The 22,566-nt window shown below is 35.2% G+C and overlaps 1 protein-coding gene across 1 annotated transcript in view; it reads left to right on the top strand.

Annotated features, from left to right (window-relative positions):
- Positions 1–4,265: 4,265 nt before the first annotated feature.
- DSG1 (desmoglein 1) overlaps positions 4,266–22,566 on the top strand; it is a 35,163-nt gene continuing 16,862 nt past the window's right edge. The window contains exons 1-8 of the mRNA XM_032309184.1: positions 4,266–5,230; positions 14,053–14,088; positions 14,356–14,487; positions 15,726–15,881; positions 17,461–17,605; positions 19,136–19,302; positions 21,012–21,146; positions 21,452–21,637. Of these exons, the coding sequence (XP_032165075.1) occupies positions 5,186–5,230; positions 14,053–14,088; positions 14,356–14,487; positions 15,726–15,881; positions 17,461–17,605; positions 19,136–19,302; positions 21,012–21,146; positions 21,452–21,637 (1,002 nt within the window). The 5' untranslated portion in view covers positions 4,266–5,185. The remainder of the gene's footprint in view (positions 5,231–14,052; positions 14,089–14,355; positions 14,488–15,725; positions 15,882–17,460; positions 17,606–19,135; positions 19,303–21,011; positions 21,147–21,451; positions 21,638–22,566) is intronic.

Raw genomic sequence — 22,566 nt, 5'->3', positions numbered from 1 at the left:
CATGTTAGGGGAAAATCTGTTCTTTCCCATTCCAGCTAGCTTGGAGCCATTTGAATGCAAAGACCAAGGTATATTCATCTTTATAATCCCAGTCCCTAGTATAGTATATAGTCAAGAAATAGTAGGGGGAAAAAAAAGTCATAGAACTACCCTGTTGGTAATTTACTATAAATAAAAGGAAGGACTGAATTTGCACATAAAATCCAAATAAACACCGGGGTAGTAGCTAATAGACATAGGTATGTGAGTAAGAAAGTATTTCAGAAGGGAGAAGTAATTTTTCTATTACACTATATTTGCAGCTACAGAGTAACCTCTGTAAACATAAAGTTCAAAATTATTTTGAACGTTCCACAATGCCTACTACCACAACGCAAATGCAATGGATTCTCCATCAGAATTATTTTAAAATTTTTTAAAGGAATCAACAATAATAGCTTAGTTTCTTTGACAGCTCCTATTTTATCATAAAATATTTAAGTGTCAAGATAGAGCCTCAGGCTCATAAAATAATTGGAGACTATTCTCTTGTCACAAATATTCTTTTTATATGGAGAAAAATACATTAAGATGTGATGCTATCAAATTCTTATTCTAGAATTGACTAGAGAAAAATAAAATTAAGGCTTACCTTAAAATTGGCTTAAAAGAAAGGCAGAAGAGTTGGACCATAGATTATTCTAGTCAATTAAACAGTCTTTCTGGAAATATAAAACTAAAAATATATTTTGATTATAAAGATGCACCTTTTTTTCAGTGATTAATTGCTTTAATTTTAGTGGTTACTTTAAGTCATGATAATTTCTGTTCATATACTTTCAATCAATTTTTTGGATTCTCCTAAGGTCAACTAATTTCCTAATGAATCATATTTTGTATTATAAATTATAATCTGCTCACTAGTGCAGGGGTCAGCAAACTTCTGTTAAGAGCCAGATAAGTAGTTATTTGAGGTTTTGCAAGCCACTTTGTCATAAGTCTTCAGTTCTGCTGTCATAGAGGAAAAGTAGCCATAGACAATACATACGCAAATGGGCATGGTCATTTTTCAATAAAATAACAAAAAAGGCAGTGGGCCAAATTTGGCCCATGACTATAATCTGCCAACCCCTACTTTAGACCATTATTTTAAATTTTATTATGAAAATTCTTGAATACACAGGAAAATAAAGAGAAGACCATATACTCTCATTTAGATTTGGCCATTAACATTTTACCGTATTTGCTTTATGTACGTTACTGCTCAATTACCATAAAGAACATTTCTGTCAGCAGTTTTGCCTTGCATGATTTAGCATGTATCTTCAAAAACAAAGACAAACTGCTACATAACCTAATAAAATTTACAATAATTCCCCAAAAGTCTATATTTAAATTTCACCAAATATCTCCAAAATCATCTCCATAGCTCTTTTGTTCAAATCAGGAATAATCCAGTTAAGGATCAGACATTATATTTGGTTGCTACATATTAAAAGAAAAGGATCCTTTAATCTAAAAAAATAGCCTCCAACCCACAGAATTTCTTGTGACTCCCTGAGAGTGAACAAGTTCTAGAATCAATACATCTCATAGGAACATTAATATAGAGACAAATACAAAAATTTTTTGTTTATATTATCCTCAACATATTTACCTCAATTTTTCTATTTTTAAGATTTATTTTCATCTTTCACCTATTTTTAAAAATAACTTATAGAGGGGCACCTGGGTGGCTTAGTGGGTTAAAGCCTCTGCCTTTGGCTCTGGTCATGAGCCCAGGGTCCTGGGATGGAGCCCCACATCGGGCTCTCTGCTCATCAGAGAGCCTGCTTCCCCTCCCCCCTTCTCTCTCTGCCTGCCTCTCTGCCAACTTGTGATCTCTGTCAAATAAATAAATAAAATCTTTAAAAAAAATAACTTGTAGAGCTGATTAGGGTAATTTGATATAGATATGAAAGTAGAATTTCACATGTGACATAAAAGCTTATTACACTGGGTTTCTCTGAAATATATGAATTCATGCTATGTATATGAAGTGGTAGAATGATCAGGTACTTTAATTGGGCTGAAGAAATTCTAAATCGGGGGGTACCTTGGTGGCTCAGTTGGTTAAGCATCAGTCTTCAGCTCAGGTAATGATATCAGGGTCCTGGGATGGAGCTCCCTACTTGGACTCCCTACTCATGGGGAGTCTGCTTCTCCCTCTGCCTGCCACCCCCCACCCCGCTCCCTCTCTCTCACTCTCTCTCTCAAATAAATGAATAAAGTCTTTTTTAAAAATTTCAATCACTAGAATCCATCACCTTTACTGAAAGATGCTGATTATTTTGTTTTGTAAGGTGTTATAGTACCCCACGCTGAGAACAATTACAGAAATGGAGGCACTGGAAATGGAATTCTGGAGTTTGCAAACACTTTATAAGCGAGGAAAATCCCTTCCCAGGAAACTTTTGATCCCGTGAGAAAATCTTTTGCTTATCAGGAAAATTCCAAGTAGAAAAATCATGCCAAATTTCATAAAATGTCTATGAAATGAGAACTGTTGCTATGTATGTGGAGATCCAAACATCAACCAATGTTCAGACAGAAACAGTGTCTAGGGAGACCAGAAGCCGACCATGCCTCACAGTTCTCTGACAACGTGATACGAAATTACAGGTAAGATGGCTGGAAGAAACAACTGAGAAAAATGAGAAAATAATTGAGAAAATATTCCATCAATAGGCAAATGAGAGGGGTTTGCATTGCCTGTGTTTTAAAGTATCTTAACTCACCGGTATTGGGAAATAGGATCAGGAAGGAGTCAGGGAAAAGGAGATGGCCAACTCATGTAACAAGAGCACATAAAGAAAAGGGAAACTCTGAAAGACAGAGGAATACAGTTGAGAAAAGGAATCAAGTAGGTGTAATTAAAGGGAGCCGAGTGTATAAGAACAAAAGGAGTGAAGGCTTAAAACAAGATAGAAGACAATGAGCAATCCTGCTCTCATTTCTTTGCACTGTGCGATATGCTAGCCACTGGCCACGCTTGGTTGTTTGAAATTAAACTAAAATTAAATGAAACTAAAAATTCTGCTCCTCAGTCATATTAAGCCACATGTCAAATGCTCCATAGCCATAGGTGGTTAGTGGCCACCATACTGGATAGCACAGAGAACATTTCCACGTTTCAAAAACTTCTATTGGACAACAATGCTCTAAGGAGATTAAGACAGTAGGAAAGAAAAAAAGGCAGGGAAAGCAGGGAAGGAGAAGGAATGATGATTTGTACACTCCCTTTCCCACTTGTGCTCACAATCACTAGTCTTCATGTGACAGTTAAGAGAGCCACGGCTTTCCTATATTAAGGTTCTGCCACACCTCCTCTCCAGAGATCTGCTGGAGAGGTGGCTGCCTGACTAATGCTTGAGGTGGTTGGGACTTTTGGAGCAGGGCATTGAATTAGGGGTGGATCCAGGGTTGGGATTGGGGAAGGGCCATTCAATGGATGAAGAGGGCCGGTGCGCAAGCTAGCACCGTGGTGAGAACTCAAGGTGGATAAAACATTCACTTGCCACTGGAAAGCTGCAGGAGTAGAGTCTTTCCTCTCCAGTGCTCAGTGAGGCCTCAGTCATTCCCAGTCATACAATCCTACACTAATAAATTACTCAGACTATGTCATAGGTCGATATTCATATTCTATCTTACTCCACTACGAGGAATTTGACCTAAGCACCTCCTTTTAGGCCATTAATTCATATCAACCAATTCTTATCATAAGCATTGTTATTCACTGAAACTACATATGGGCATCATAGCTCCTTCTCTCTAAGCTCCAGGAGGAAGGGAATGAAATTTCCAACTACTGTTGAGTAACCTTCTTTGCCACACACCTGTCGTGAGATGACAGCATTTTATAGAGCCTCTGACTCTCCGAGACATCTTCCCTTTCTGGGATGTGATTAGCATCTTTCTGACCACAATCCACATCTTACCAGATGGCTCTCTTGTTCCGTTTCAAGACTTCCCGCCACTCACAATATTTATACTCGATGTAGCCAGGTGAAGAGAGGATTACCCACAAACACTTTCAATGCTGCCTTGTGAGAGTCACTCTTTTCATAAATCTCAGGGCTGCGCTCAGTCTCCCATTTGCTTGTGTGTGGGCAGCCATTTCTCCAGTGCATTGCCCATGTTCTAATTGGCTGATTATCCAGATTCTTGGCTCTGTGCTTGGGACTCGTCATTGACTTTTCACCCACCTCACCTGCAGAGCAGCTTTCTGTGTTCCCATTAGCATTTCAGACGCTGATCTTCATTCGTACAATGATCAACAAGATTTTAATTGGTGGCTCTGATTTTTTACTTTTAATCTGGCTTGGAGATACTTTAAATTTTTTTTGCTACATTTAAAAAGGGCAGAATCTTAAAGAGAGAAAAATAACTGGGGAGAGAAGATACTCAGAGAAAAAGCAGAGGCTTCCCTGGACTCAAGCTGTCCACTTAAAGGAACTGTGACTTATGCAGGGGACCTTATCATTGTAAGTAGCATAGTTTTGCTTGCTTGACTGAATACTTAAAAAAAAAAAAATCCTCACTCTTCACATGAGCAAGATTTTCTGTTTCTTTGATGACAGCTTAGAAAATGACTGAATATTTTGTAACATCCACTGAAGTGCAAAGTTTATGATTTTTGATTTTGACCTGAGTGTCTGGCTATGAGTATGAACCAGATAATCCTCTTTGAATATTATCAGCGTCCAGACGATATTTGCTTTTTTAAGAGAGAAGAAGCGTAACAACTTGTAAATAGAGCACAGGTGGCAAAGCCCCTCTCAACCGTATGACTCTCCACACGTCGGATCATTTTAAACGCCTGACATTGAACACCTTCATTAAAGGACTGAATCTTCCAACCCCACAGAGAGCTGCCTTTCAGCTGGAAGAAGGGTGTGTCCCTGAGCTTTTACCTGGGAGCAATGATGATCTTGTCAAGCATTTCAGGGAGACCAGCCCAAGTTTTTAGGGTGGGGATCTAGACTGGTTATACGTAGCTTCAGTTCTTCTCCCAGAGAAGGCAGAAACACCTCAAAGCCTGCATGTAGGAACATCTACTGAGAAATTATTTTAATCAGACACCACCTGAGCGGGGGAAAGAAAAGAAAAAGAACAGAGAAGAACAAACAAAACTCCCTCGGTCTTGGATGTAAGGAACCCAGCTGCAATGGACTGGCACTCTATCAGAGCCGCGGTGCTGTTCATTTTTCTGGTAAGTGTATTCTGTTCAAAACCCTCCTAATCATGCTCATTGTGAATAAGGGAGAACTTTTTAGAAAGTGTTAGTGTTATTTCTAACCTAAACCCATTAAAAGTTTATGTTAATGACAAGGTGATTTTATGAACTAGATTTTTAAATAGGGTTTCTCTCTTTAATTGAAGACTCGAGCATATTAATGCATCAGAGTTAACTCATCATATCACATCTCTGACATTGAAGTCAGTGCTAAGTCATGCTGGGAAAACACCGAATTTGGGAAAGTCTTATCATCACTCACTAGCGTTTGGTCGTTCAAATTCTTTTTTGCAGATGGGCTCTTAAACTAGTATCACGGGTGGTCCTGATCTTTACCCTAAACATTTTTCCATTCTTTGGGGATCTCTGCTGGCAGATTCACTATAATTTTAAAACACAAAAATAGGATACATATACATTTAAACCACAGCAACGTGCAACTGACCCCAAGAGCCAAACAATCTCATCGGTTCCATATGTGGTTGGGATCCATACCACTAATATCAAAAGCCCACACAGCTACACTATGATTGTATTTAAAACAACATTTTTTTAATCTCAAAAAACATGGCAGTATGGAAGATTTATAAATGATATAATAAGTGAAGGAATAGCTATAATTAAGGAGTAAGTATAATTATTATGATACAGGTTCTTACTACTGGAAAGTCAGTAATGACTGTGATAGAAAAATTGTATATTTGATGTTTAGACAAATGTAATGCGATGCTTTATCACTGTCTCCCTTACACGTTATTAATTTTCTCTTTTTAGAGATAAGTAAGATAACACTAAGGTGCTGCCTCAAATTTCACAGAGGTTGGAGATTTTAAAATCATAGTCTTTCTTACAGTCAGGTTAATGTAACCTCAAGAGGCAAATGCCGAGTAAATCACTCTCCAATTTGGCAGGATTTAGTGCTGCGGTTTGTATTTGTTTTTACTTGCTTAATTTTTGAACCGGATTGTTGGGTTTCTATAATTAACAAGTTAGACCTTTGAGTCAATGTATGCTGGTTAGTTTGAATTCAGTTTATTAACTGAAAGAGGTTATACCAGTGGATTTGTTACAAATAAACATCAATAAGCTGGTAGCTTTAGTTCTAAGCTGCCTTCAAAGACCAGCCCTAGATCATGGACTTTTTAATGGATCTTTAGGACCAGTTAATATTATAATTTGGGATGTGGCAGGGATTAACAAGCACTATACACTATGTTATTTAAATATAGGAACATCTGTATATTGCAAGGTAATCAAATACTTTCATTTTTAATTTCATATAAATCTGATTAAAGCCTATTATAGCTTTGGTTGATTAGAGTTTATTGATGTACTTATGTGCTTTAATTAAAAGTATAAAATAACTTATTTCTTTATTTTATTATTATTTATAATTAATTACATACGATGAAATTTCTTTAAATAATCACTGTCTAGTCATTCTTCATAAAATATATTGTTTTATCAAAATCATGTATTCTCAATGACCTTTCTTCTTTGTAGAAAGGTTTCGGTTTTTGTACTTTATTGTCTAAGTTTGGATAGTTTTGGTTTTTTGTTTGTGGATCCTTTATTTGTTGCCGTATTTTACTTTGGAATCAATTACAAGTTTTTCACTTGTCTGGTGAAAATTATTTCTCAAAGAACTGACTCTGTAGTGAATTAAAATGTTTCTTTTTCATATTATGGTAACTTTCTTTATAAAACATTTTACTTTCTAAGGTCTGAAAAATCATCATTTATTTTTAGTACAGATTTTACCAGATGATTTGGATAAATGTCCTTTGGGGTTATACAATCTATTTTTGTTTTAGAATATATTTTTTTCTGGAGTGCCTGGGTGGCTCAGTTGGTTAAGCATCTGCCCTTGGCTTGGGTACATCTCAGGGTCCTAGGATTGAGTCCTGCAACGGGCTCCCTGGTCAATGAGGAGTCTCTTTCTCTCTCATTCATGGTCATCCTCTCTCTATCGCTGTCAAATAAATAAATAAAATCTTAAAAAAATATATTTTTCCCTGAAAATTAGCTACCACTATAGCAAGCTCCTTCCACTTAGCTTTCTGCTAGCCTCACTAGGAATGTTTGCTTTGACCAAAAAAAAAAAAAAAAAAAAAAGAAAAAAAAATCTATGTAAAGTCTTTCTTCTTCTCTGCTCAGAGTCCACAGTAAGTGAAAATCTACCTTAGGGAGCATACTTGGACAATTAAAAGACCTTTAAGACATTTAAACTGGTAATATCTTTAATGCAAATCCATTTATGAGCTGAGCAGACAACTATTCACATGTACGTTGTGGAGTCTCCTTAATGTACCTGGGAGTTTCAGGTCATGTTCAGAGCAGTGAGTTAGATCAGGGAGAATAAAGATGGAGAATCCACTCTTAAAACAAGCAAGATGGCCACAAAACTATTCCATGATTTAGATAAGCCTCCTAGAGAGACAAGAGCTTATACCCGTTATAACACTGTAAGCCAAAGAAATGTTACTGACTCCTCATTTATTTTTCTTTCTTCTTCTCTCCATGAAGTTTCGTGTATTGGGGAGGAGGGATTGGGAATGTATTCTAGACCAGAGAACAATGTCACCCAGGTACCATACACAAGAAATCTCTGTGAATGGTTATGACAATGAGATAATATCTGGCCAGGCCACTGCAGGAAAGCAAACAGAAGTGGTAGAATTGTTATAGTTCTAATGATTTCTGAAAATTACTTGCAACTTTGTCAGATTCAATTAGTCAATACAAGTCAATACAGACTCAAGGTATCTTTTTCTATAAAGGCTGACTTCTGCTGCTTATCCTCAGAGAACAAGCAAACCTGTCTTTACTGATTTCCAAGAATAATTCAGTTTGTAGAGTTTATCACACCAGCTTAGCTTCTGCTCCTCTCACGGTTAATATTTCCTTTCAAAAGAAAACCTCTAGCCACCTGATAAACTAGCTCCACAATCTGACTTAGCTGAAATAATTTAGGATAGAAGCAGGAGTTTTCAAAGTATTTCTCAGGATTCAGGCTAAAATACACAGGAAAAAAATATATATACTTCATTACATAGTTCATCAACTTACTTGAACCAGACTTCTTAAATTCCCATAACTGTGTTCATTGATGCTTAAAGCAAGAGAAGGACTAAAAACTAGTACAGACCAAACAGAAGACAAGCAAAGGAGAGGATTCTCTACGCTTTCTTGTACATATATTATAGGGATATATATTATAGGTAATAGTACATCACTAAACTATTTCATAGAAAATGGAAATATTTCTGTTCACCTGTTCCAGCAAAATTAACAATTTGTATTTAAGGAAAATCATTTCCATTTCCATGTGTTCTTAAAAGCTTTATTATTTCACTGAAGATTTAAGATCAGCATCTTCTTGCACCTTTGTGAAAACAGGGACTAGAAATTTACCATCATTTTACTGGTTTGAATTAGAGGAAAAGATTTTGTGATGCCTGACTTAGGTAATAGAAAAACCTAAACCACTGAGAAATGCTGTTCCCCAAGGAACAAGATTCACCTATTTGACAAGGATTATGGATGTAGAAAAGAAAACACTCCTGTCTATACCCAGAGCACTTAATTTCAGGTAACTCTCCACTATACCTTCTTCAAGGACATTGGTGCTGAGTATCCCCATGTCCTAACAGGTATTGCCTAACAAATAAGCAGAAAGCATGCTCGGCATTGCAGTTACTTATTATGCTTCTGTCAACGAGGGAACGCCCTACAGAGTGCTGGGACACGCCACTCTTGCTGGTTATGCTTGCCACGCAAATTCCTTTAAAGACTTAGGCAGGTCGAAGTAGTTTAAATGCCATTGGCTGATGATCTATATTCTCTATTGGTCTAGGAGAATAGGGTGCAGCCTTTTACACTTGTCTAATGAAAAACCACATCTCCACAAATTAATGGCTGCCGGTTGCTCATAAAACTACTTGAACTGTAAGTTATTTGAGGGTAGATTCTGTATCTGATCCACTTTTGTATTCTTCGTAGTGCCTTGCACCAGGGCAAGATTGCTCAATAGATGTTTAATAACACAAAGTAGGGGCATCAGAAGGCAACTTGGAGATAGTTTATATTTCTCTTCCCCTACACGTTCCAAAAAAACCATCAAGGTATTTAACATAGAAATAATCAGGTTGAATTTCCTTAACACTTATTTTTATGGTGTTTTATTACATTTACTTTACATTCCATCTAAGGTTTACCACAGTATTTTTTAGGGGTTAAGCCTTTTAATCCAGCCTTGATTCCACATAATATACATTCAGTACATATTTTTGTCAAATAAATAAATAAGCCAATGAGCAAGAAAGAAAAATTAACCTAACGAAGTATTGTCAACTCCAATTTTATCATAATACAAAGACAAAAGAGAAGGTTTTTGAAAAGAAGCAAATTGTTATATTTTGACTCTGTCTCAAGTTCTTTCTTGTGATGTAAAATACATTATTCAAATACATCAGCATTTGATGCTTAACAACCAGAAAGTGGCTATGGAAAACTACTTCCCAATTCTATATACAAGAGGAAAAACCTCTTGTTGAAATTATTTATTACTTTCAAGACCATTTTATTATTTGCAAAGAGATGTAAACCTCAGTATCAAAGGGAAAAAAAGCCTAAAAATTAGTAGAATTAGAGAATCATTGAAAATAGCATACAAATTTGTCCTGTGGCTTTTTAAGTCTTTATGTGGATTGACTCTTCAAATAGAAATGAAGAAAAGACTCACTGAGGATGCACTTCAAGGATTATATCCACTACTTTTTAAGAATTTTTGAATTAGAAAGAGCTTTCATCTTATAAACTGCTGAGGAAACAGAGGCACAGAAAGACACACCCAGTAGGCAAGAGAGATGAGATACTCAGCCTAATAATGCCTGTATTCATTTGTAAGTGAATCTCCATCACAAGCCTCCATAGTACATATTTCCAACTCATCTAGGAATCCAAACTGCTTCCCTGATTGATAGAAAATAACCTTATCCTTACTCTACAGACAGGGTCTAGATCAATTGGATGATGTCCTTCAACTACCTCTCATAGTCTATTGATTTAAATCTCCATCCTTTCTCTCTTCCTTACCCTCTGTCTTCAGGGTCTTTTCTTTCTACCTATCCCCTCCTGCTCTCTCTATTACACTTCCACCAAGTACTTTCTTTTTGAACCTCTTTTTCCAAACAAAATCTCCTACTTCCTTCTTTCTTCACTTCAAAAATCCATGTCTCCCTCTCCCAGAATATTTCCTGGATGCCAGATCTCATTCTATCATTCCATCTTTGTTTCCTTTTATAATCGATTTTCTTGGAAAGGTGGTCATCTTTATGTCTTTTCCCCTCCATTTTTTTCCCCAATCCCTTTTGGTCAGGAAGGACTTGTTCCATGGAACTGAAAGAATTCTGAAGGTCACAGGAAACCTTGAGATTCACTCTACTCAAGTATTTCATGTCATCTGACACTTGTTCACATTTCATGTCTCTTTCAGTTCTCCCTTCCTTTGACATCTGTGACATTGCATTATCTTGTCTTCCCATTTCTTTGGCCACTTCTTTTCTCTTTTTCTTTATTGCTTGTTTCTGTCATTGTTCCCTAGTCTATCCATGTAGCTATTGCCCTAGTTTCATGCTCAGCCACATGGCTGTTTCTTTGTTGTAGTCCCTACTTTAGGGTCTTCAAATTCTCCCATGATTTAAACTGTTTTACCTGAGGTGTCCCTCAAATATGTGTATGAGGACTGACCTATTGTTCATCGTGTTGAGACATATTTCAAATTGCTAAGCACCTTCACCTCACCATTTCTGTAGCATCTCAAAGTCATTGTTTTCTAACCTGCTAAATTCTGCTTCTGCCTTGCTCCTCATTTGCTAGTTTGAAACTGCCATCACTTAAGATCCTTCCTTCTCCTGACTCCCATGTCCTACATGTTTGCAAGTCTCATCCGTTTCAATTGTGTACAATCTCTCCCTTGATCTTCCCGGTCTGTTACCCCTGCCACTGCTTCTGTTCTTCTCTGGTCTGTTTTGATGTGGAACACTCCACTACTCCTGGCCTATGATCCTGCCTCTTTCCACCACCTGTGGTGAGAGTGATCTTTTAGACCCACAATTTTATCATGCCTTTTTCATGATCAAGTAACTTTGATACTTTCCTGCTGCACACAGGAATTTGGTATTAGAATTGGAAAGGTAACTGTATATAATTTGGTTTACCCCTATCATTTTACAAATGAGAAAACTAAGACTTGAGAACTTAGGAAGTACATTGAAAGCTTTCTGACTCTATCAAATACCCATTCTATCTCATTATTTTGCCTTTGAAAGTCCGAGAGTGACTTTGTTTATTCTAGACTCTGAACAAACGACAATAAGGCTATGCCAACACAACATAATTTTAAGCAGACTTGGCAGTTTTTAAATTACTAATTCAATCGGGAGCCTGACACTATGGTGAAACTGACTTGGTCTTCTGCCTAAATGGCCTCTCATGGGAAAAAGAATGACCCAGCTTCATAAAGTTGGAAGGTTTATTAGTCATCTGGCATAGTTCTCCAAAACAAACAGTACGCTCTGACACTTCAGTGTGGAAAGGAAGTGCAAGACAGATAAGAGATGCCTACACAACTCTGTAGCTATGAAGAAATGGCTTCCAAATAGACAAAGAAGGTATCCCCAGATTCCCATTCCACGCCCACAAATGAGAGAGAGGATAAACTGCTCATGAGTTCACAGGCAGCACGAAGAAACATCATCTTCATTCTGCACCCAAGAGGGACTCAACAACATTTTCAGTGACCATTTGACCAAACCATTTGCACCATCTACTTCTTTTCCCCCTGAAATCACTAATATTGTTGTTGTTGTTATACATGAACATTCTTAATTGTAAGGCTAATATGAGATGAGATTAAAATCAGAATGTTTTGAATTCCCAAAGATGTAATGTCAATTCTCTGTAGTATATTTTATTTAGTAATTTAGTTGGAATAGGCTATCTTTCATTTTATTGTAAAACCCATACCACAAACCCAAATTTAGGCTAAATTGTATTGGGTAATATTTAGCCATAAATTAGTATTCCAAACTCAATATCCTCATTTGTAAAATGGAAATAATGAAATTATAGTATTGACCACATGTATTTGTGAAGACTGAATGCATGGATTTCTCTAAACACATTGTCTAGTATTAGTCATTATTCAGTGAATATTAACAGTGATAATAATAATCAACATTAAGTGGATATCATGAGTATATAATCCCTATAAAAATATCTTTATGCTACTCTTATTAATCAAAAAATTCATATTTTCCTGAATTATCAATTATAACAATTTTTGAAAAATATGTACTTGAAAACCAAAATTTTATTTTTAATCTAATGGTGAGATTGAAACTACAAAAAGTAACTCACTATATTTTGAAATTACTGTTACTAGTATTCTTAAAATACAAGATATAATTTCTTTTATCAGTGATACAGATGCAGTCTAATTGTGATAATTTTCATAAGGGGAATTCTGAAAAAAATTCAAAAAGAAATTGAAAATTTAGGGAGAAATAAAAACTAAGGATTTACACCATCTTTAATGACTCTAAGTGCAAGTTAAAACTTAATAAGTGCAAATTAACCTTCACATCTAGACCTAATTTTTTAGATCAGTCTTTTACTCTGTCTTAAGTATACTGACATATTAACCTTAATATACAGAAGTCTGTCTTTTTAGAAATAGAGAAAAGTTATTTAAATTATCCTGATCTTCCACTACAAATCATATGTAAAGATTGAGGCCAAGTTGAAACAAGGCAAAGCTTTGCTTGAGTAGCTCATTTGTTGAGCAGAGAAATTGTTAGAAGAGACTAATAGAAGTTGCTTACCCACTAATTTGTCCCTACATGCCTACAATATCTTCTCCTTGCTATGGAACTATAGAAGAATGCATATATATATATATGGCATGAAACATGAAGCAAGAACTCATTTTTACAGAGGAAATTACTTGCTTTTATTTTAGAACTTTCATTCTCATATTTCTTTTTTTTTTAACATTTTATTTATTTGACGGGGGAGGACACAAGCAGGGGGAGTGGGAGAGGGAGAAGCAGGCTCCCCCACAGAGAGGAAGCCCCACGTGGGGCTTGATCCCAGGACTGTGGGATTGTTACCTGAGCCAAAGGCAGATGTTTAATGATGGAGCCACCCAAGTGCCCCTATTCTCATATTTCAAAGTAAATCTATCATCTTGAGATTTTCAAAAGTACTAGAAAATCTTCCATTTAAAATTAGAATATGAAGGAGCAGATATTCTGAAACTTTTCAGATACACGTTTTTTCCTATTTCCATCTATGGCTAGTCAGATCCTGAAACTAGAGTCAAAAGTTTAAGTATCATAACTTACTGTTGAATATCACTGAATAGTAGCAAATTATCTCTAGCTCCATAGGCATAAGATTTACTAAGAAAGCCTAAATTTTCCCTCCTCACTCCCCCTAGGTTAAGTGTCCTAGTTCATATCGTAACAAGTATCTTCATAGGTGAAAAATGAAAAAGAGGTTAAAAAATAAAAGTAATTAAAAAGAAGGGCATAACTGAAAAGTAAAGACAAAAGGAAAGGAATCCACAGCATCATCATTAGACTTAAGAGAGAAGCCACGTCCATCTGCTATCTGGACTGATAAAATAATTCTAATGACTCACAAGATTTATTTGATTTTTTTAAATGATTGGATAACATGAATTATAAAGCACTTAATAAAATTAACTGTTGTGATCATTTTGTTTTTTATAGGTGGTGGTGGAAGTTAACAGTGAATTTCGAATCCAGGTAATACACAGCAAATCTATCTTTTCCAAATTAAAAATGAGGAAAAATGGTTTGGGGGTAACAACACATTTTCCAAAGAAAATTTAGCCTTATAAGTAAAAAAAATAATGTTATGCTAAAATTAATAGATTATCAAATCACCAATTTTCCCAATTAAACATCTTCTCTTTCCGATATTACAATTATCCTCTCCTCCAAACCCTTCAGTGACATGTGCATTATGAATAAAAGTTAATAGATACCACTACTTTATCATGCCCATTTAAGGTAAGAGATTACAACACCAAAAATGGCACCGTCAAGTGGCATTCAATCAGGAGGCAAAAACGTGAATGGATCAAGTTTGCTGCAGCCTGTCGTGAAGGTGAAGACAATTCAAAGAGGAACCCAATTGCCAAAGTAAGTATCAACACCAAAGCATAAAATCAAAAATAAGAATGGATGGCATTAAAGATCGAAAGAAACCGTCTCTTAAATATTTTATGAATACAACTCACTGGGAAGTTCTGACACAAAACAGAAGTATAGTCACTCATATTATGAAAACTGAAGCTATTGAAAGGATAGATTAAGAAACTTGGGCACTGGTGTTAAACACTGATGCAACTCATTGGTAAAATAACTACACATGATCATAATTAACCCAAATTCTAGGTAGAAAAATATAGTGATTTAAATAATGAATTTAACAGCCAGCTCTCTCAGAGAGACTATTTTAATCTGTATTCTTTATGCCTTGATCCATTAGAATTGAATTCCTACTTTTGGCTTTTATTTTTTATTTAATTTTTTTAAATTTAATTTTAAATTTAATTTTTTCTAATTTAATTTTTTTCAGTGATCCAAGATTAATTTTTTTTAAAACAAGAACTCACAATGTACCCTGTTTCCTACTCTCTTTTCCATCCATTTCCCTTTCTCTTTCTTTGTACAAACACACACACACAAATACATCCCCACACACAGATTACGTATACAAATATATACACACATTCAGACAGATACACAGAGACAACTGAGTTAGATTTGCTTCGAGTCCCTGTATATTTCATTTTGAAGGAAGAATCCCAGCTTCTATAAATCACTTATTTGGGGCAATTTCCTTACTTTTCTGATAATACATCCTCCCTATTTTCAGAATTAAGGGCTTCAACACAGAGTCAGAGGACTCTGTAGTCAGTTACCTACATAAATCTACTTAAAATTTTCTTCTAAAACTTTACATTTTTAAAAAAATATTTGGGTCAGGGATCAAAACTACATAATGACAACACTGGTAAACTCCTTAAGAGTTTAGGTGAAGAGTTCCCTACTCTAACACCAGTGCTAGCACTAGAGCAGGAAAATAATACAATCAATTGTAAATGTTGAATGAATGAATGATGACTGCATTGTCTTGGATTTATTAAAGTGATTTTTTTTCTTATTCGGTAGAAATAGAAATTGAATTTCTTTTGTTAACTTGCTAGTTATGGAATATGCTAGAGTTGTAACTAGAGAAATAACTATTTCCAGCATTTCCCAAAAGATAACGGGTACTCACATTCGACAGTTCTTGAGAAAGGCAGTTGTTGTTAATCAAACCTAGCACTTTTTATTTGCTCTCTGTAATACTTTTATCTGCGCCCTCTCTGCAGATTCACTCAGATTGTGCTGCAAACCAGCAAGTTACATACCGCATCTCCGGAGTAGGAATTGATCAGCCACCTTATGGAATCTTCGTCATTAATCAAAAAACTGGTGAAATTAATATTACATCCATAGTTGATCGAGAGGTCACCCCGTTTTTCATTGTAAGTGGGCTCCACATCTTTATATGTGTTCAGGCTTCCATTATTTTTGGAGTATCTTAAACTCAGATCATATTTGATTTGACTTCAGAAATCCCAATATTATTTTTGGTTGTCTCAATTCACGAGCATCTCATGAACCAACACAAAGAAATTAGGAGAAATGCCCTGCTGAATGTCTCAGCAAAAATGTGAGACTCTGGTCTGTCCCTAGTGGCAAGCTAGAATATCTGTTTGGAAGGGCAAGGACCTAACTCTTCATTCTTTTTCTTTAATTCGGCGGAGAATATTGGTTCTCATGTCAAGTGATGATTTTTGAGCTACCAAGGGACCCTCTTCAAGTAAACATACTTTATTATAAATCCACATTGCTGCAGCTCACCTGAGCTCAGAAGATGCTTTGGGAATACTCTAAACCATTCTTAGCTGAATCATACTTCTGTTCTTGACAGTAGCTGTAAGAAAACTCCAAACACTCAACCTCCTTTCCACTTTAAGCCGCTGACATGATGACCAGCTTCGTTAGAAATTCTGAGGACTTCATCACACACTCCCACAATTTTCTCTCCCCTCCTTCAGAAATGTTCTGCCTTAAATCCAAAAACAGGATTAACTTTCTGCTTTTTTCCACAGCTTACCCCCAAGAGGATCCATTATTCTATAATTACCTGTTTCTTCAAGAACCTTATTTGATCAATTGTATCATCTCTTCTCTGCTTGCTCCTTGCCTGCTTCCATTTCTGTTTATCATCATAGTCGACACTTGTTAATACTTAGAATAAAAAGGACATACAGAAAACCTTCCTTGATCTTGTATGTTCTTCAATTAAAACCCCATCCATCCATAGCCCCAAAGATGTTCAAATAGTAATGGGTGCTTGTGTTTTCAGTTATACTGCCTAAGCTACTTTAATTCCTTAGTCTTCTATTCCAAATCTATATTCCTGCCTTATCTCTCACAATGTTTACCCACTAACTTTCGAGGTCAGCATGCCAACCTATTAGCTTTTCTTGAATTTTTATATGAATATAGCACACAGGTAAAGTAGCATACATTGTACTTATGTACACCTCACATATAAATAATAATAACAACAATAAGAACACCCGCATAGTCTCCTATGTAGCTTGTGAAAACTACCTTTCTTTGAAGCCCCCGTGTGACTCTCCTTTACCCTATCCTCAAAGTCAATAGTCCTTACTCCCAATTTCAAAAAATGTATTTTCACTACTCTGCTTCTTTCCTCACATAAATCCCTTTACTTGGAATATCTTTCCAAATACCAGTTCCACTTACTGAAATTCTCTTTCAGGATCTTTCTCAATCATCCAATATCCTATGATGTCATAGTATTTCTATTCTTCTTTTAAATAACTTATCATGTTGCTTTTTCTCAAATAGTATCTTGAATTTGTGTTTGCCTCCCCTTATTGATTTTAAGTGCTGCTTATATCTACGTTGTAGTAGAAAATAATATGTCTTACTTTTTTTGGTTACCCACAGTGACTAGCATAGTGTCCAAACAAAGTAAGAACTTAAATATCTGTTGCACCAAATAATTATTCTTGTCTTCTGTCTTAGATATATTGCCGGGCTCTGAATTCACTGGGTCAAGATTTAGAGAGGCCTCTTGAGCTCAGAGTCAGAGTTTTGGATATAAATGACAACCCTCCAGTATTTTCTATGTCTACTTTTGTAGGACAAATAGAAGAAAATTCTAATGCAAGTAAGTAATCCATCTTATTAAGTATACTGACTTCCAGATCACTCTTAGCCAAGCAAAGGGAGGACAAACTAAGAAGGTACCACTTCATCATGAATGTAAGAGATTAAATATAGAAAAGCATCCAGAGCAAAATGGCATGAGAAGTCTTCAGTTCTCAGTCACTTGAGAAAATTAACTGCCTAACACACTAGTGAAGATTGTCCTAAATATATTAAAAATAGCAAAGACAATTTCTCATTTGAATTTAAAGCTTCAACTTACCATAGTTACTCTTAACCTTTGAGTGGTAAAATTTCTCATACATTCCAAAAATCCTTACATCTCACTTTTATTCATTAAAACACTATACTATACTTGGGATAAGTATCCAATCTAAAATATCATTTTAAAAATGTTTGTTGTAAAAATTTACACAATATGGAAAGTAAAAATGGAATAGAAATCCATTCTTTGTTTTCCCTAGTATAATTCTTAAGAGGCGAGAACTTACTTACGTTGCTTACGTATGTAAGTACATACATACTTAGTTACTTACGTATGTTTTATGATTATATAAACATACTTTTGGAAACAAATAGGAAGATATTTTACATACAAATCATAATGTAAATCTTTATTTAAATATATTTTTAACATTTTTCCATATTAGGAAATGAAATGTCTTCATTCTTTTTAAATAGCTGCATTAGATTTTACTGTATGAATGTGCCATAATTAATTGCCTACTGAAAATATTTTTAAAAGAATGCTGAAGTGAATTACACAAACACACACAAAGATTGAGAGAGAAAATAAAAGGCAGAAGGGAGATACTCCGTTGCATTTGTGTTTACAGACAGGACAATTGTGCTTGAAACAGACTTTCAGTGTAGAGATTTCCAGTTTATGAACACTGGCAGCTTTTCCTTCTCCAGTGTCCTTCATCAAAATGGCTTATAAAATTCCCAGAAAAGATAAGGGATAAGACAAAATATGTAGTTAAACAAGCATCTCTTTCAACCTAATAGTTTACCTAGCACTTCACTTGGGACCATGCAAAACAGAATAATAATGTACATTTATTGATATGAGTTTCTCTCATTAAACTGTTCAACTCTCTCATGAACTCAGTGAGGACAATGTTATTACCATTCCTGTATGCAGATGTGGAAACTGAAGCCAAAATCATAGAGCTAGAAAGTTCTATAGTTGGCAAAGAGTTGGTCTAGCTTTAATATCATTTTATTTCACCACAGCAGTCTTAAAAAAAAAGGATTATAATAGAATAAGGAAAGAAAAGGCAGAATTAAAACATTTCTTTGTTTGCTAACTACCAGTAATGTGTAAGTTCCTGAAAAAATGTAATGTTTTTGTCAAAGCAAAGTATAGAAAGGAGCTAAGCTAATGATATGTTGAAGAAGAGGAAAGGAAAAATGGTAGCACATACACTATATAGACCAACCAACCCTAACACCTTGTTAGAAAAGCAATAAACTATACTATAACGAAAATGCAAACTATCCTCTTGCAACCATTTTCCTTGATTTCTAGATACGCTGGTGATGATACTCAATGCTACTGATGCAGATGAACCTAATAATTTGAACTCAAAAATAGCCTTCAAGATCATAAGACAGGAACCTTCTGATTCACCAATGTTTATTATTAACAGAAACACTGGAGAAATTCGAACAATGAATAATTTTCTAGACAGAGAGGTAATTTTTTTTTCTTTGAATGGTTTGTTAGTTTCAAAGGAAGTTATGCTAAAAGCAAGAGTACCTAAGAAAGAAAGAAAAAGAAAACAATATGTTATGATTATATAACCTTTTCACATCATGGTAATGACATAAGAAATATCTTCAAAATGAAAAAAAGGGGATTCCTCAAATACATTTTAAACTGTCATTTTTCATTCAATCAATTCAAACTTAATATCTGCCTCAATTTAAGAAAACTATATTCTGAGAATACACAAGAATATACATAAGGCAAAGGTAGAAGCTCTATTAAAAAAAATGTGTGATGTACATTGAAATAGATTTAAGAAACGATCGTTATTGTCAGCCATCTTGGCAAGTCACAATGCATGAACATGGTAAACGCTCCAAGAATTCTTACAGACTAAGAAATTTGTTTCTCTTTCTTTAACCCATAATATCCTACACTGATTTGACAACAGGACTCTTCTTTTTCCTTCCTCTCTCTTACCTACTGATAGTCCCCTGATTACTTTGGGAAATGTAACACAGAATCAGAATGATGGATAGCAACTGAGTAACATCTAAACCAATCTTTTCATTTATAAACAAGAAAATAATTAGAGATTGTTAGCAAGTTAGAATCAGCATGGTTTCTATTAATAACATATGGTCCCATTATTCAATATAAAAGTGTCAACTTTTTCATCATTTTTAGAGTATTGATAGGATTTACCTGATCTGTAAGTATTTTAGGGATATAAATGAAGAAGTGTTACTTTTGAATTTGTACTTAATTAAAATTTATTTTAATTATTATAGTTATTTTGAAATGACAATCCTCCTGTTAATGACTCCTAGGCTTAGAACAAATCAGATGATTTTCATTCTTTAATGATCCAAATTCTATCAGTTCCTAAATTATTTATATCTCCTTTTTCACTTGTGTGAAAATAACCATCAGAAGAAATTGACTATTAACTTTTTCTTGCTCAAACTTCCTTCAAGAGCCCAATGGGAGTCCTTTAATGTCAAAAGAGTTTTTGTGGTGAAGAACTTTAAAAATTAAAGGAATAAAGTTACTAGCAAGCCACCAAAGCAGATATTTTCAACCTGGAGTTCATGGAGAGACCTCAAGATGTCTCTTACTATGAATCCTCTAAACTTATATCCACATTTTTGAATGATGAGTGCATGCATGTGTCTGGGAAAGGCTTCATTGCTTTTGCCAGTTCTACAAATTTAAGCATCATTGAGTAGAATCAAGAAGGTTGATTATCAATAACTCCACTGCTCCAGCCCACCACCCACTGCCTCCCAGAACTGTAAACCATTTGTTACATTCTTTGTTTTACTTGCACATTTTAGGGATGATTATTGACAGTATGGAATTTTCATGCCATAAATTCTTGGTAAACCTTCATCTCTCTCCTCCTAAGCATTTTGGTCCACTTTATCCTTTATAAACTTTTTCAACCCCTGGACATACATGAGGCCTTCAAACGTGTTCTTTCTTTTAAATGATGCTAGGTAAGCACTGCTGGAAATAGAAGTGGCAACAGTCATACTGATTCATGTGAGATCTGTGGATTTTCATTAGTCTGTTACTCGTATCTTGATCATAGATTTAAGTAAATGTTGAGCCAACATTTTAAAAGAACTTTTCATGAGACAGAATAAGGATTGTCTAGATCAACTGTGATTTTTTTGGTAATATGTGCTTTTAGCAATACAGCCAGTATTCCCTTGCTGTGAGAGGCTCTGACCGAGATGGTGGGGCAGACGGCATGTCAGCAGAGTGTGAATGCAACATTAGAATCCTCGATGTTAATGATAACATCCCATACATGGAACAGCCCTCCGTAAGTACTTGTCCTTGAAATGAACGTCAATTCATTACATTCTAAAATTTGTTCATACAATTCTTTTTACAGAGGTCCATGTTATCTTTAGTCATGTACAACCCAAATGTAGACACGTACTTTGCCTTGTGTTTGTTCAAATAATACGTAGGAAAAATATATGTATTTGGACAATGAAATGTGAGCTTATAAACACAGATCTCGTTTCTAAATAATGAGTGGTTTTAAACATCCTTTGTAAGTCCAGGGTAGTTGTTCTTTCACTCACACAGTTGGTGTTAAGATTTTTTTGCTTCTCATTTCAGTATTCCACTAGTATTGAAGAAAATGCCCTCCACTCAAATTTGCTCCCGATTAGAGTAATCGATTTGGATGAAGAGTACTCAGCTAACTGGGTGGCAGTGATTTTCTTTATCTCCGGAAATGAGGGAGGTTGGTTTGACATAGAAATGAATGAAAGGACAAATGTGGGAATTTTAAAGGTTATTAAGGTATGGTATAATTATCCTAAATATTTTGTTTTCTTGGTCTTTTTCAAAAATGTTAATCTTGAGATAAAATGTTAACATTTCACAAAATTCAGGGGGTGAAAGAATAAAAATTACCATGTTTTAAAATGATATAAGAGGGCGCCTGGGTGGCTCAGTGGGTTAAGCCGCTGCCTTCGGCTCAGGTCATGATCTCAGGGTCCTGGGATCGAGTCCCACATCGGGCTCTCTGCTCAGCAGGGAGCCTGCTTCCTCCTCTCTCTCTGCCTGTCTCTCTGCCTACTTGTGATCTCTCTCTGTCAAATAAATAAATAAAATCTTTTAAAAAAAATAAAATAAAATGATATAAGATTAGAGAGCTTTTTAACAATTTTTCCACTTATATCAGTTTATGAAAACAGGCATTAAACTCAAAACTCTCTTCTATTAATACACTACTCCTTCACAGATCATATAAATTAAGAGCATTTCTAAAAATGAATCTTATTTTATGCTTAAAGTTTTGTTTTAGATGTTTGAAGAATGTTTTTTAAGCAGATTTCACATGGCCTTAAAATATGTGTCTTTGTCAACATCATACATTAATTAGTATGCACTGAGAATATTTCTCATGTAAATTAAAAATTGTTTAGTTCTCTGATGTGTTTTTATAAAATTAAAATTAAATTACTGTAATTATAGGATTATCACATTCCCATCTCCCTGCAGCTGCTGACCAGGGCTTATTATGAACATAAATAGCCTGGAGATTTGTCCAAAACAAAGATTTGGTCTACATCAACAGAATCTTTCTATGTTCCCCCTACATTAGTGATCCACCTCATGTACCAGAGGTAGAATTGCCTCTAAGATTTGAGGGAAAAAAATGTAACTCATAGGGAGCTTATGGTGATGATTTCAGCCTGTACTGTAAGACTTGAGTCTGTTTGGTT

Source organism: Mustela erminea, chromosome 13 (assembly GCF_009829155.1).
Source record: "Mustela erminea isolate mMusErm1 chromosome 13, mMusErm1.Pri, whole genome shotgun sequence".
Lineage (NCBI taxonomy): Eukaryota > Metazoa > Chordata > Mammalia > Carnivora > Mustelidae > Mustela > Mustela erminea.
The sequence above is the reverse complement of the archived record's forward strand: the minus strand, read 5'-3'. Positions and strand labels throughout refer to the sequence as shown.